This window comes from Hesperophylax consimilis, chromosome 26 (assembly GCF_061612785.1).
Source record: "Hesperophylax consimilis isolate HC1 chromosome 26, BYU_Hcon_1.0, whole genome shotgun sequence".
Classification (NCBI taxonomy): domain Eukaryota; kingdom Metazoa; phylum Arthropoda; class Insecta; order Trichoptera; family Limnephilidae; genus Hesperophylax; species Hesperophylax consimilis.
The window spans coordinates 12,685,534-12,700,029 of NC_142861.1; the positions used below are offsets into that span (position 1 = coordinate 12,685,534).

The 14,496-nt window shown below is 33.9% G+C and overlaps 1 protein-coding gene across 2 annotated transcripts; it reads left to right on the top strand.

Moving 5' to 3' along the window:
* The first annotated feature begins 510 nt into the window (after positions 1-510).
* LOC149411132 (zinc finger CCHC-type and RNA-binding motif-containing protein 1-like) lies at positions 511-14,447 on the top strand. Of its 2 annotated transcripts, XM_089647129.1 has the most exons (5): positions 511-714; positions 2,532-2,711; positions 4,379-4,526; positions 10,066-10,182; positions 14,267-14,445. In XM_089647129.1, exons 1-5 carry the CDS (start codon positions 602-604, stop codon positions 14,402-14,404), a joined length of 696 nt encoding a protein of 231 aa, XP_089503255.1. In that variant the 5' UTR covers positions 511-601; the 3' UTR covers positions 14,405-14,445. The 2 variants fall into 2 exon arrangements, with proteins under 2 accessions (XP_089503255.1, XP_089503256.1); XM_089647130.1 differs by lacking the exon at positions 2,532-2,711 and having other exon boundaries at positions 14,267-14,447.
* The last annotated feature ends 49 nt before the right edge of the window (positions 14,448-14,496 follow it).

Below are 14,496 nucleotides of genomic sequence, written 5' to 3' on the forward strand. Positions count from 1 at the left end.
TTAGTTCACTTGGTATTTCCTTTGACATGGTTGTAGTTGTGATTATTGAAATGCCACTATTCATAAAAGTAAACAAAACTTTGTTTTTATTTTCAGATGATTTCCAACATGCTTTGGTCCAAAAAAGAGTGTGTTTCTGCGAAGTTTCTGCATGGTGTTTATTGCAAACACATTGTAAAAAAATAAGAAAAAATCCTTACTCATAATCTAATACCTTACCTTAATTTAAGTATAAATCTAAATAAAGCTTTTTATTTCTTAATTGGGTGCTTTTTGTTTCATAGTTTAAAAAAAATTATAAGAATGGGTATCTACTGGAATAGGAATTTTAATAAAATGGCTAAGTACCTACTTCAAAGATGGCAAATATAGTTTTAGGAACAGCGCCTTTATTCATTAAAAATAATCTGTAATACTCCGTACGGAGCAATAACAACATTTAAAGCGAAGATTTTTTAATTTTCAATGAATGTAGCTCTATAAAATTTCATAGAAAAAGTATCTGTCATCACTGTCACGAGAGTGGTTTATTTATGACTGTCACTTTGACAGTTATTTGTTATGTTGCGTATTTTAACGTTTGAAAATAAGTATTTCAAGAATGAGCGGTGGCATAGCTCCCAGTAAAAGCACAGTTTATGTCTCGAACTTGCCATTTTCACTTACCAACAATGATCTTCACAAGATATTTGAAAAGTACGGTCAAGTTGTCAAGTAAGTAACTTTAAAAATACACCAATGGATAAAATAACCTTATTTACAGTATTATATGTAGAATCCCAACGATTCTAGACGATTTAAATAAGTCTTATTTACGATACGCAATACATCTAGACTTGTCATTCTCGATAAACTTGTCAAATTCCGCTGCACGCTTAATACGCAAAAAAATTATAAATATCGCTTCGTTTCAGCTTACAACGAGAAATAATTATTTATGTGGTGGGAGATGGTAAAAGATGCATTAAAGTTCCATTTTTTCTCCATCTTAAGTTAAGTTTGAAGTTTAGGAAACACGCATAAATTATTATTTATTTATTAATTGAGTTAAAATCAAGTGTTGTGTTTTTAAAGAGCCTTGGCATGCAGCGGAATTCGACATTTTAGTTTACCGCCATTCTCTCAGAAAATTAAGGAAAAATTTGGCAAGTAAGAAACACTCTTGTTTTCAGTAAAGTCTTAATTCAAAGGTTGTTCATGTATGACAAAGACATACATTCAAAGATTATTTGTGTACAAACGAAATATGTGATAGGACTCTAATGACACTGAAAATCTCCAGGTAAATAATTTTTTTTTTTATAGAGCGGAGACAGTTTACATATAGTTCCCGTGAGAACTTAGGCCATAGGCCCATTTTACCTCATTCCTTTAACAGTCACCCGGTCCCTTTTATAAAGTTCACCAGGGTTGTCATTGGATATGTGGCTATGTCTTCTGGTTCCACAATGTGTCTTCAGAGGTCTCATCTCTCCTTTCCAATTCCCCTTGGTTCCCTGAAGGCCCCACAAGGGAAGAGAGCCTCATCTCTCCTCTTTGGTTCCCTAAAGGCCCCACGATGCAAGAGGACTTCGTCTCTCCTCTCCACTCCACCTTGGTTCCCTATAGGCCCCGAGATGGAAGAGGGTTTCGTCTCTCCTGTCCACTCCTCCTTAGTACCCTATAGGCCCCGGGATGGAAGAGGGTTTCGTCTCTCCTCTCCACTCCTCCTTGGTTCCCTGAAGGCCCCGCAACGGAGGAGTCTACTCTTCCTTGGTTCCCTGAAGGCCCCACGAGGGAAAAGGGTCTCGTCGCTTCTCTCCACTCCTCCTTGGTTCCCTGAAGGTCCCAATAATGAAGAGGCCTTAGTCTTAAATACAATTGAAATAATTCTATTTTTTTTAATATTAAAATTGATATTAGAATATGTCTAATATCTTTGCGCGTCACAGTTTAGTACTAAAACTACGAAATCTACTGTACTTGTTGTACGTGGTGTACTTTTTGCTTGCCACTTTAATATTTCTACAGCGTGTCCATAAATTATATTGTAACGTCATTGTATATATATATATATATAGTCGCTCTAGTTCGTTTTTGTCCAACAGTCCATTTTTGGCGAAATTGAGTTAAGTATGCAGTAATTCTCCGAAAGCATTTATTTATACGATACAAGTGAAAAAAAATTTTTTTTTGTGTGTTTTCAAGACGCAGTTTGTCTTAATTCCACCAAAATTAAATCAATATTCCGAGCTTGTTTATCCAACACTGTGTTCTACATTAAAATTAAAAACGTGTTTTTTGCGTAATTTTAAACATTTGGAACGAATTTTACTCAAAAATAATAATTTTATTACTTTAAATCATTTAGTAAGCTTAGAATGAGCTAATTTAATTGTATATGGGTTTTTCGTAAAAAAAACTTTGAAGCCCTATTTCTCCCGATTTACGTTTTGGTCTGTTCGACAAAAACGAACTAGAGCGACGATATGTGAGAGTAATAAGAATTTTCTATACATTTCTACCGATATAATTTAATTAATATTTTTTAGGGTTACAGTTGTCCGGGATAAAAAATGGCGGGCTTCAAAAGGCGTTGCATTCATATTGTTTCTAAACCGCGACGATGCTCATTCTTGTACCAAAGATTTACACAACAAGGAAATGTTTGGTAGAACACTAAAATGCAGCATCGCCAAAGATAATGGCAGAGCTACAGATTACATTAGAAAGTAAGTTAAAAGACCTGGTAGCTATCATAGATTCTTACCTGGAAAATAAGTCAAATTGTTTTCTTTTGGTAGATATCTGAATTGTTCTATTGTATTCAATTCATTTACCATAGGTAATTTAATAAATTATTATAAGCAATAATTAGTCGCCTGTAATATCAATACAAATTGAAAATATCTCCCCAGCAAAAATAAATGTCGCCGACGGGAATTGAACCCGCGCCTTCTGATGTCCGGTCAGACGCTCTAAACCACTGAGCCAAGTCGGCCTATTTCCAACCCGCCAAATAATTCAATATGTACTAGTACTTCAATCAACGATTACTGCTTATTATATTTTTTCCACCTGTAAACAACCAAAATTATTTTTGTAGGAAAGGCTTTGTTAGTGCTAAATTTCCCATTAGATGGCGTCGAGACATATTATATCTACATTTGTTGGTGAAATATTTTGACTTGTCAAATATTATTGTTTTTTTTTTTTAGGTACTTTATTTAAAAGCCATGATCGACTAGCTGTAGTCTATATTATACCCATAGGAAACCAATCTGATGTTGCGGGGTACTTAGTTTTTGTAGTATCGGGTTCGAGTTACCTTTCCCCAGTCAGTATGCCAAGCACTGCGCTGGAGAAGTCGTCCTTTTGGCTGGTGTGAATTTTTTGGTGACTGTTGTTTTGTGTGTTCGTCGTTTTTGCGATGGCCATTCCCTAGTCAGTATGCCAAGCACTGCGCTGGAGAAGTCGTCCTTTCGGCTGATATGAATTTTTTGGTGACTGTTGTTTTGTGTGCTCGTCATTTTTGCGATGGCTGATTTTAGTTCTAAATGACTCAATCTTTTTATCCAAGGTCTTAACAGGTGACGAATCATCATGTTACTATGGATAAGACTCTGAAACAAAGCGACAATCCAATGAAGACTCCAAATCAGTCAATCCAAATTGACTCGCCCAAAAAACAACTTGTCAAGTGTGATCGAACAAGACAACTTTGGTGTGAGAGCAGTCACCCATTCAGAGTTTGTTCTTCATTTGAGTTTTTCCTGTAGCATCATCCCCATAGACCGTTTTTAACATTTCAAGAGTTCACGAAAATCAGCAATCGCAAAAACGACGAGCACACAAAACAACCATCACCAAAAAATTCACACCAGTCAAAAGGACGACTTCTCCTTCTCCAGCTCAGTGCCTAGCGTCTAGCATACTGACTGAGGAAAGGTACACGGCTGTACACGGTTCTACCAGCAAAACCCGGTACTACAAAAACTAAGCCCCCCGCACTACTATTCTGTGCATGGCCTAGTTATTTCAATGTTCGGCAGTTAACGTACGACTGATAGTGTCATAGTTTATTCGAAGCATTCTCAAACCCTCGTGGTGCCAAAAATATGTTCACGTTGTTTGCCTCCATTTGCGCTCATCGAAATTATACCCAGATTTCATGTTAGTGCAAATCATCAATTTGTATGCCTATGAACTTAACCTATTTTAAAAATTCATATGCTGGAAAATGCAACTAAGAATGAATTTGAGCAATTTCACCAGAAGTAAGGAAAAATTAAGCTGACTTCGGGCCCACGGATAACACACTTTCATAGGTTTATCTCTTCAGTGATTTTTACGAATAAGCCATATCATTGTTTATTTAGTTGTATTATTTCCCCTTTAGAAAAGAGTACCTGGACAAGTCCAAGTGCTATGAGTGTGGGGAGGAGGGCCACCTGAGCTACTCGTGTCCCAAGAATGCCCTCGGAGAGAGGGCGCCCCCACCCAAGAAGCAGCGAGTCCGCAAGAAATATCCTGACTCGGAAGCTAATGTAATCACACCCCTATTCATTATGGTTCCATGACAAAACAAAGAACGACCGATATGATTTGAGGTTTTCACATATTATCATGATAAATTTTTTGGTTATTCTGTGTTGTGCTTCCTCCTTTAGCCAAAGTTTCGGAGAGCGTTACAGTGCCCAACAACAGCCCCTATGATGGGCACTGTAACGTTGTCCAAAACGTTGGCTAAATAATAGTAATTCTTTTACTGCAGGCTACGTGCAAGGGTTGTGCAATGCAAAGTAATCCATATTGGCATATCAGGCAATAATTTTTTTTTTTTATATAAGAAAGCAGAAAAATAAAACAACATTAAAATTCAGTATCAAAAAAGTTTTACAAGAGGAATAACAAAAAATAAATAAAACATTACATATTATGTTCCATTACATATCAGCGTTTTACAGCGTCCATATTTTATAAAAGTATTTTTATATTTTTTTCTATCATGCGGAAATTCGTAATTTATTTGACTCCATTAATAAAATCCTAAAAATAGGCAAAAAGAATAATCATATTTTGCGCAGCTATCGTGACAATCGGTTTAACTTTAAAAATTATTTTTTATTATATGAAAGAGATAAAAGTGAAGGCACAGTTTTCTTAGAAATTCCCCAAACAAAACAAATATGTTTTCATTGTGTTTCGTTATGTTTTTAATATATGTATATTGAGTTAGTTTTCTACGATTGGAGTAAAAAATTAAGAAAAAATGTATTTAGCGTTTTTGACAATGTTTTTCACATTTTGGTATCAAAACTTTATTATTTAGAAATAGTAATTTTTGTTATTTGTTTTTGGGGTGTTATGCCGTGTTGCGCTAACTCCTTCTTTGGCCAACGTTTCGGACAGCATTGCAGTGTCCATCATCAGGGCAGATGTGTTATTTGAGGTTGTGTTAAAATGTGAGCTTAAGTATGATGTTGTGATACCGTGTTGCCAGCTCCAACCCTCTGAGCTAACATTAACGTATCATTTTTTTTTATTTAAAATGGTTTTTCTTCGTTTAGCTCTGGTGTATCCGTCAATTACCGGATACCAAGAACTATTGAGCTTAGCTCCATCGTCTCTATTAATGTTTACGGGATTTTTATGAATTTCAATGGCTTCCGTAATCAGCCGTGCTCTATAAGTTTTGGGTCTCCCCAGGATTTCAGGAACAAATCCAAAGTAATGCCCGGTGTCAATCAAATGCTCGGCAATTGCCGATTTGTCAGGGTGGCCGAGTTTACAAGCTCTGAAGTGTTCTGAAATCCTTTTGGAGATAGTCCGCTCTGTCTGGCCTATATAGACTTTGTCACATCCGGAACAGCTGAGTTTATACACCCCATCTGTTTCCAGAGGAAACTAGTAATGTTAGTATAGTAATAGTTAAATTATATTATATTAGATCTGTCAAAGAATCTATATATAAAAATGCAAAAATCAGTCGTTTTAAATACATGTAGGATTACGATAGCTTTATTAAATATTTATATTGAGGGATCAGTAGGATCAATAGGTCCAGTTAGAATTTCTACCGAGCCGAACCCTATGATATGAAAATATCTGGAGTCGGTGAATTATTTGTTTTTCTTGTATTTATTATGCTTATATAATGCACTCGCATAATGTGGATTGACTAGATGATCATTTGTGGAAAAGTGTGTGGAAGGGTTTAGTTTTTCCTGTTAGGAAGATTTAACCTGAACATAAAGTCGGAATTTTTTTTTTTTAATCTAGTTTCTAAAACAGTATTTTTTTTTACGGAAAATTAAAAAAAAAGATTATGCAGCGCATTTGAAATACACAGAAAACGTTGCAAATGAACAAAATTGTTGAAAGTACTGAAGGGTTAGGAGGTTTTTGTGTTGGTGCGTTTAACCAACCGATAGTGCCTTTTATGAGTGCATTTCGCGAATTAAATAGCTTGCATCGGGAGTTAGTCGCTATTTTTTTTTTAAAATTCTTTTGGCATTCTAAGAGGCAGCACAACACTGCACAGTAACCAAAATATTTCCACAATTAAATAACATATACTTAACCTAACCTATTATTTTATCATGTTCTGTTTTGTCACTGTTCTGTTTTATCCGGTTATCATTAATTTGTTTTTATACAAAGTTTCCAGGGAAAAAGTGCACAAACATCTCTCTATATGATAGTACAAGTAAAAAATATAAATTAAGGCGATGCCATTCGCAAAATCATGTGTTTTTGGTTTGAAAATTTGGTCGCCTAGAAATGTTTTAGATGCTTTAATTAAATACTGCGAGTAGAATACATCTTGGCCTTTGAAATAATCGAGTATTTTTTAGATAAGTCTTTTTATAAGCCCAGATAAAAATTATGTAAAAGCCTATAAAAACTGCTTTAAGGTTCAAAATCTCCTACTTACGAACCCATTTTCCGTTATGATTTTATTGTATAATGTGGCAAATTCAGTTATTTATAAAATGATCGAAAAAAAATTAAATATTTGTGCCTGAACATCCACAAAATAAAATAAAAGGCACTTTTTGGCCACGTTTTTTTCTTGCATAAATCAAACAGGCGGATGGTGTTAAGCGGGAATTTAAACCTTATCGCCATCTACGTAAGGGTTGTTATTGATAGCGGCTCAATTTAAAATATTACACGACGTAGTGCATCGTCTTAACTTATTCGAATTTCCAACGTTTTTAGGTAGTTTTGATGACTAACTGGTGCAATTTGATAATCTATTTACAATCCACTGTTAACAGACCGATTGCAATCTCTAATGCACAGACGAAATGTGGGCATGCTGAGTTTGTTCTACAGGTATTTTAATGGAGCCTGCTCTAAGGAGCGACGTAAACGAGCGGAACACCCATTCACAGTTGATGTTGGCTTTATGGGTCGCTTCTTCGACTCGTTTTTGTGTAAAACGGCTCGTATTTGGAACTAGCTACCAGCATCTGTTCTTCCTCCTTCACATAATCCGGGCCTCTTCAAAACTTGCATTAATAAATCCCTTCCTACAGCCCCTACTTTAACCCGCCTCATAATGCTGCCCAACTGGGTGGTGACATAGCACCCCTGCCTTTACACTGTAAAGACAGGGGCGCTCTTGTGAGGTATTAAAAATTAATATTAAAAGTTTAATTGTTTGTATTTTTCTATGGAAAGAAAACAATGGAATTTTGTAAAAAAAAGTTATTTATCTTTTTTATTTCTAACATTATGTAGAATCACCTCCCGAAGTTAGTGCACTTTACCGGACACCCTGTACAAAAAAATCTCATCATATTTTATGTATTGCTATACTAACTTATATATTATTATTTTTAATTTGGTAAGTGAGGGAATAAAGGGTAAAGCTCCTGCTTGCAGTGTTCATAATTTTTTCTTGTGTTTGTGTACTTTTCTCAATGTGTGTAATTTTTTTTAACTAGAAGAATTTACAATTCAAAGCAATTTTACAGGCCTGACAGGCCAAGATGAATTCTACTCATAGTATTTAATCAAAGCATTTAAAAGAAATTTTTTAAAGCAAAAACATGTGACTGTATTATTTTAAATTTCATCCCCCTAATTCTGCTGATAGTTAAGAGATTCACTGCCAACTCACCATCTGGCGGAGTTGGAATTTCGAGAAACTTCGCACCCGCCTGTTGACTTTGTGCGTCAATATAACTTTCATTAATCAATGTTCATCCGACATCTGCCACGACACTCTGTTTTTATGCTGGCCTTGTGCTTGAATAAAACAAAAAAAAAAAAATTAAATAATATTTTGAACTTATTTATAATTACAACAGATGAAAGAGATAAATTAGACTTATTTAATAAAATAAAACTATTGGAGTTTTCCAAGCCTTCGCTGACTGGCAGTGAATCTGTAAAGCATAAGGTACCATATTATAACTTGACTACTAACTAAATTTAACCCTTTCAGACCTGAATTGAAACATATTTGATCTTCGATAACAATTGGTAGTTATTTGAAAAATTTTCAATACTTATTGCTAATTTTATTTGAAAGAACATTTGAGTTGTGTAATTTCTATACCCGCTATATCAACTTTCATTGATTTGGAGAAAACCGCAAAAAACTGTCACATCTCTAGCGTACATAAGTAAATGCATTAAATTTTTTTATATAATGAATTGGAGTAATAAAATTTCGAAAAGCATTTATTTTTCTATATATGTCTAGCAATAATTAAGTAATTTCGATAAATAAAATGGATATAGCGGATTTTGATACTCACTTCGTGATTTTGCAAGTCAACTGAGGCGACATGGCGGGTTTAGAAACTCACGCGTAGATCATTTTGACACACGAGCGTGGCGTCAGAGCGGCGGCCATATTGTATTTTGGCAAAATAACTGCTTGTGATTCGTTGAATCCGATATAGCGGGTTTTGATAGTGACTTTCTGTATGATATAGCGGATTTGGTTTCTCACTCGCAGTTTTAACATGGTTTTTGGTCATGATAAGGAGGGTTTTGAAACTCAATTTTAGGCTCCTCTTGTTGCTCGCAAAAATGTGAACAAGATGTCATACTCAGATCATTTTGTCAAAAAATCGGATATAGCGGGTATAGAAATTATAGGATTCATTTGACAAATCGTACAGTGTGTACAAAAAATATAACATTTTATTCAATTTAAAAAAATTATGCAATAGTTAAACATAAAAATACCTTAAAAACTTACATTACTTTCATCGCCCAGAAAAATTATATATACTGCCAGTAGAACTCATCTTGGCCTTTGCCAGGCCTGTAAAAATGCTTTGAATTGTAAATTCTTCGACCCACTCCAGTAAGGGAGGAAAAAATCTTAATTCAATGTATTTTCAAATATACACAAGGTTCGAAAGGGTTAACCTTTCCTTATCTGTGGTGTGTATTTACTACACATTGCTTCTAATAACATTAATAACTCTATAAATATAATAAATTCTGGGTTCAGATTTTAGGTATTCCTCCGTTATACATTTATGCACTGAATTAAAAAATAAAATTTTATATTGTTTTCAAATTAAATTAAAAATCAGAGATTTTTGCTAAAAATCGGTAACAAATACAGAAATACAATCAACCGTGTGACAATGCTACGCGAAGAGTGCGAGGAAATGACACGCTATTGACCCGCTTTAGTTCGCTATGCGGGAACACGAGAAATCCACACGTCCGCAGTTATATTTTTATTTAGACTATTGATACCTACGATCGCATAGCTGTGTGTGTGCTAGCACTGCTAGCCGCCAGCCAGTTGGTCGTGGAGCATCGTTAGATGTGGACCCCTCGCATGTTTTTTTAGCATCTGCCGATTTTTTCTTCATGTTTTCAGCAATTAAATTACAATTATTATCACTTTTGATATAAAATATGATAAACATAAGCGATTAGCTATGAATGTTCATATTTTTCCGATATTAAATTGCTTATTTTGAGATGTGTATTGACTAAACAGCACCGGAACGAGTGGATTTTTTTTAGCACAGTAAGGGAAAGGTTAACAATGTTAGTTATATAATAATGTATTATGTAAATGTCAAGTTTGTTTTTGATTAGGGGTCCGAATACTACGACAACTCAGATGATGAAGTGAGAGAACACCGCGGGGCTGAAACTGCAGAAGATGAAATCCCAGAAGACACGGAGACACTTAGTTCAGCAATTCAATTGGAGGTAGAACATAATATTATACATAATTAAACATACCAATTTCCGTTGTTGGTGCTTATGGGTATGTAAGTTTTTTTCTTATAAAACATTGATATTACTAGAATTTTAATAATAACAAAAAGGTAGTCAAGTTGTGCTCACAAGGCAGCTTAACACCATTTTTCTTTAATTTAATAAACATAACACATAATCATTTTGCTGATTTTTTTAGTTCAATTTAGTTTCACAACAATGTCTATCTGTAATGCACTGATTTATTTTTATGATTGTAGTTGCTTCCTTTATCATTTTTCCATTATTCCTCCCCTGGATTATCATTTGGGTACATTTTTTAAATATCTCAAATTCAAACGCACTTGGGCGAGTCCATTTTTATGAATTTTTTACTTCTTCAGAGTATCAGTTTGGTAAATTTTGTATCTCGAATTCAAATTAAACAATTGGACGAGTCCCTTTTTTGATTGTCTGAGTCAATGACAATTGCATCCATAGTGAAAATTTTTTAACATGATTTTAAAACTTTTTTTTTTTTTTTGTAATTTGTACATTAAAGTTTACAAATGACTAATTAATTTTTACATACTAATATTCTATGTCTATGTTTTTTCTTGTTTTATGTGGCTTCTACACAACATATTGAATTTTTCAATTTTAAATTTTTAAATCACTTCCCGGTAGGGCTGCCACCTCTCCGGGTTTGACCCGGAGTCTACGGGTTTGCACGGTGCGTGTCCGGCTACGGGTTTAACATCGATATCTCCGGGTCTGCTGTAACAGCGTATTTTAAAATTTGTGGTATAGCAGCATGCCATAAAATAATATGGGAATTCGTAAAAGAACGCGAATCCAATGACGCTAGAAGTATATCTACAAGGATCATACTAGAGGAATGTTAATTATATTTCATTCTCCATTACATGAATATGCTGACAGAAGCCATACTATTGCTAGAAACAAACTCCGTGACAGCTGCTGAGTTGCACCCAATTATGAGAAACATAAAAGATAAGGTTAAAAGCCGACTGCATGATGAATTTTACGGTGCCAAAATAATGAGAAACATAAAGTTTTTGAGGCCTTCTGATCAGGATCAATTAAAAAAATAAGCCAATAGGTTTACTTTTGTTTTTGTTTTGATTTTGAGGATTCTGTATTCAAAATCTTTTCCAAATTCAATCTAACAAGTGCAGTAAGTTACGAAGATACGGTGGAAGCTGTCGAATCACTTGGTTTGAAAAATGTCGACGAAGATAAACTTTATGACGAGACCCGAAAATTAAACCAAGTATTTCCTCAGTTCGTACAATCTAGTGATTCAACATTGCCTGTTGATTAACGATGGGTTCAGTTATTCAAAGTCACCTTAACCTTCACCGAACTGCCATAAATAATTGGATTTTTTTTTTCAATCCCTATAAGCAATGCTTTTGTTGAATGCGTCTTTTTTTAATGGGAAATTTGTGGACAGACGAGTGAAACTGCTTGTCAATGGACATGGTAAAGGCAGAGTTAATTGTGAAGATTAATTACAACATGAATTGCCAAAAAGTTTGTTGAAGTTTTTGAAGAAACCTAGCAAGAAAAGATGCTTAAACAATCCCTTCAGAATGAAAAATATAGTTTTAAATTTCAAGCTGGTCCAAGTCAGTTTAGCACTAGCTTGGTCATTTATATTTAAAAAAAGCATTACCAATGGTAATTTACCATGACATTTTGCCTTAATTAAATAATTCATACTAAAAAGTTTTATTTTAATAAAAAAAACTATATTTCTAAAATCTCCGGGTCTACTGTTTTTGAGAGGTGGCAGCCCTACTTCCCGGTAAGATGCAGGGGGAAAAAACTGTGGGTGGTTTGTCCATAAAAACTATCCATGTTTACATAAAAATATTGAATAAATGCACACTTTATCCACATTTATAAATTTTGTTAACAGGTGCTTACGTCATCACAACTGTACTATTTTTAAAAATCAGAATAGTAAAAATGTGAAATAGTCCTGCGTAATATTTACGCTCACACTACCAAATAATATTACATAAAAAAATACTTCTAATGTATCAATATCAATGTTACGCATTAATGTTCAAAATTGGAACCACTTATCATTTCAGACAAGCGATAAAGTAGGTACCAAAAATTATTTTATGAAGTAATAATTCTTTATTCGAAATAAATATTTGTTTTGTTCAAATGCTTAGATTAATTAATAGAGTGAAGATACATTACTGAGACAACGCGCGTGATTTCGCCAAACTAGGTCCAGTAGACATACTTTAGCGGCCCGTTCATATTCTTTGAATGGCTATCCTTTTCATAAAGCGGTGCTACATTTTTTGTTCGATTACTATGAATTTAATGTGTCTTGTATTTTTATAACGTCATTGGATAGATGTTTTTCAAGTTCACTACTATCCGATAAATAAATTTATTCTTTTGAAAGGCAATGATGCTGAGACAAATATATTTTTAAAATTAATATTAAATAATAACTTACTTTACTAAGTTACTTTACACAACTTTTATACTTAATGCCGACCGGGTTTCGTTACAACCGTAGCTTCTTCAGGGCCCTATAATACAATAAAATCAATAATAAGTGATAAATGATGCAGTGTACATAAGAGAATATCTGTATTATACAGGAGATTCTGACAGTAAATAGATGTAATCCATTGTAAAGTAGGTACAAAATACATAATTGTAAAATTGTGATGACAAGTATAATGAGAAAATATTAAGAAATAATTAAAAAAAAAAAAAAAAAAAACTAAATATGAAGCAACATTAGTAAAACGTAAGAGTAACATAAAGTAAAAAAAGAAATTACAACAACACTACATATAAGACAAAACATTAGTATAGATTATGCTTAGTTCTACAAATGGAATGAATAAATAAATCAATAGCACCCCCATACTTGTTGCCCAGATCATGCATCCTATTGGTCAGTGAGTGTGTCTGATAGTTGGTTGTGTATGTATTGCAGAAGAATGTTATATTTTGTCTTGTATTCCTAGTCGGCACATGGAATTTAATAGTGGCAACGATGGCAGGACTATCAATGAAGTTGTTAATGACTGTGTAACGCAACCAGGTCTGAAATCATTATCCTGTCAGACAGTGTTATTAGATGCAACCCTATGTGAAAGTTTTATGCATTATCAATATATTAAACTTTCACATAGGGTTGCAAAAAATTGGGCTGTCCAGTGAAGGAGATAGTAGGAGTAGGTATAGGATTGGGAAGAGAGTGCTCTTTGTCAATAGGGAATAACCTAAGTATCAGACTTTCATTTGGGTTGATTTGGTTGTTGATGACTTTGCTATTAATGTTTTTGGCTTTTCGTAACTCTAGTGCCTTCAGTCTTAATCCAGTCTGATCCCTATTCCGTCTTTATGTAGTAAACTGACCCCTGTATTTTTATTAAATGTGTAGTCTATTTCAATGAGATATAAAAAAATGAATACTTGCAGCTTCACAAAATCTACAATTGAGAATTAGGCTGCAATAAGGACAATTTTGCAAAAAATGGAAAGCAAAAAGTTACGAGAATTTAAAGTTTTTAACACTATGCCAAACTTTTTTGAATCTGCTTATGTACATCAAAATAACATTACATGTACTTTATTTATTTGGCTATTATTATAAAAGTATTAAATGTCTATAATATATATTTTTAAATGAGATAATTTTGCATAATACACTAGAAAAAAAATTACCCTTTTTGCAGGGAATTGGTTAAGTATCATAATAAATATATCGGAACTTACCTGACACAAGATAAACTAGAACAATTAAAGTCCCGGTACGATCAAGCGAGTTATATGGTGTGGTAGCCCTCTATCCCCCATTCTTCAAGAAGGTTTCCGTTTTTAATTAAGATATAAGGGCTGGAAGTTTCGCCCTCTAGAAATTTCTAGAATAGTCCAGAACATTCAAGAGTATTCGAGAGCATTCCACAACATTCCAGAACATCCCTGAACATTATGGAATGTTGTGGAATCTTAGGGAATAGTCTGGAACGTTCCCTGAACGAAGCCGGGTACCCCAGCTAGTTAATAATAATTGTGTTTTTGTTTGCAGCAATTGAAGAGAGAAACTGAAGAATATAGATATCAAGTCATCACAGGGAATTATGAAGCTTTGGCCACACCCGACACGACAGTCAAAAAGAAAATTAAAAAGGATTCCTATTTTAGCGATGAGGAGATATCAGAATAAATATTAAATCTTTTAAAATTAATATTTGAGTTTCATTTTTGTGATAATCTATAAATATCTAGATGTTTTATAAAATTTCTCGCATTGAGCAG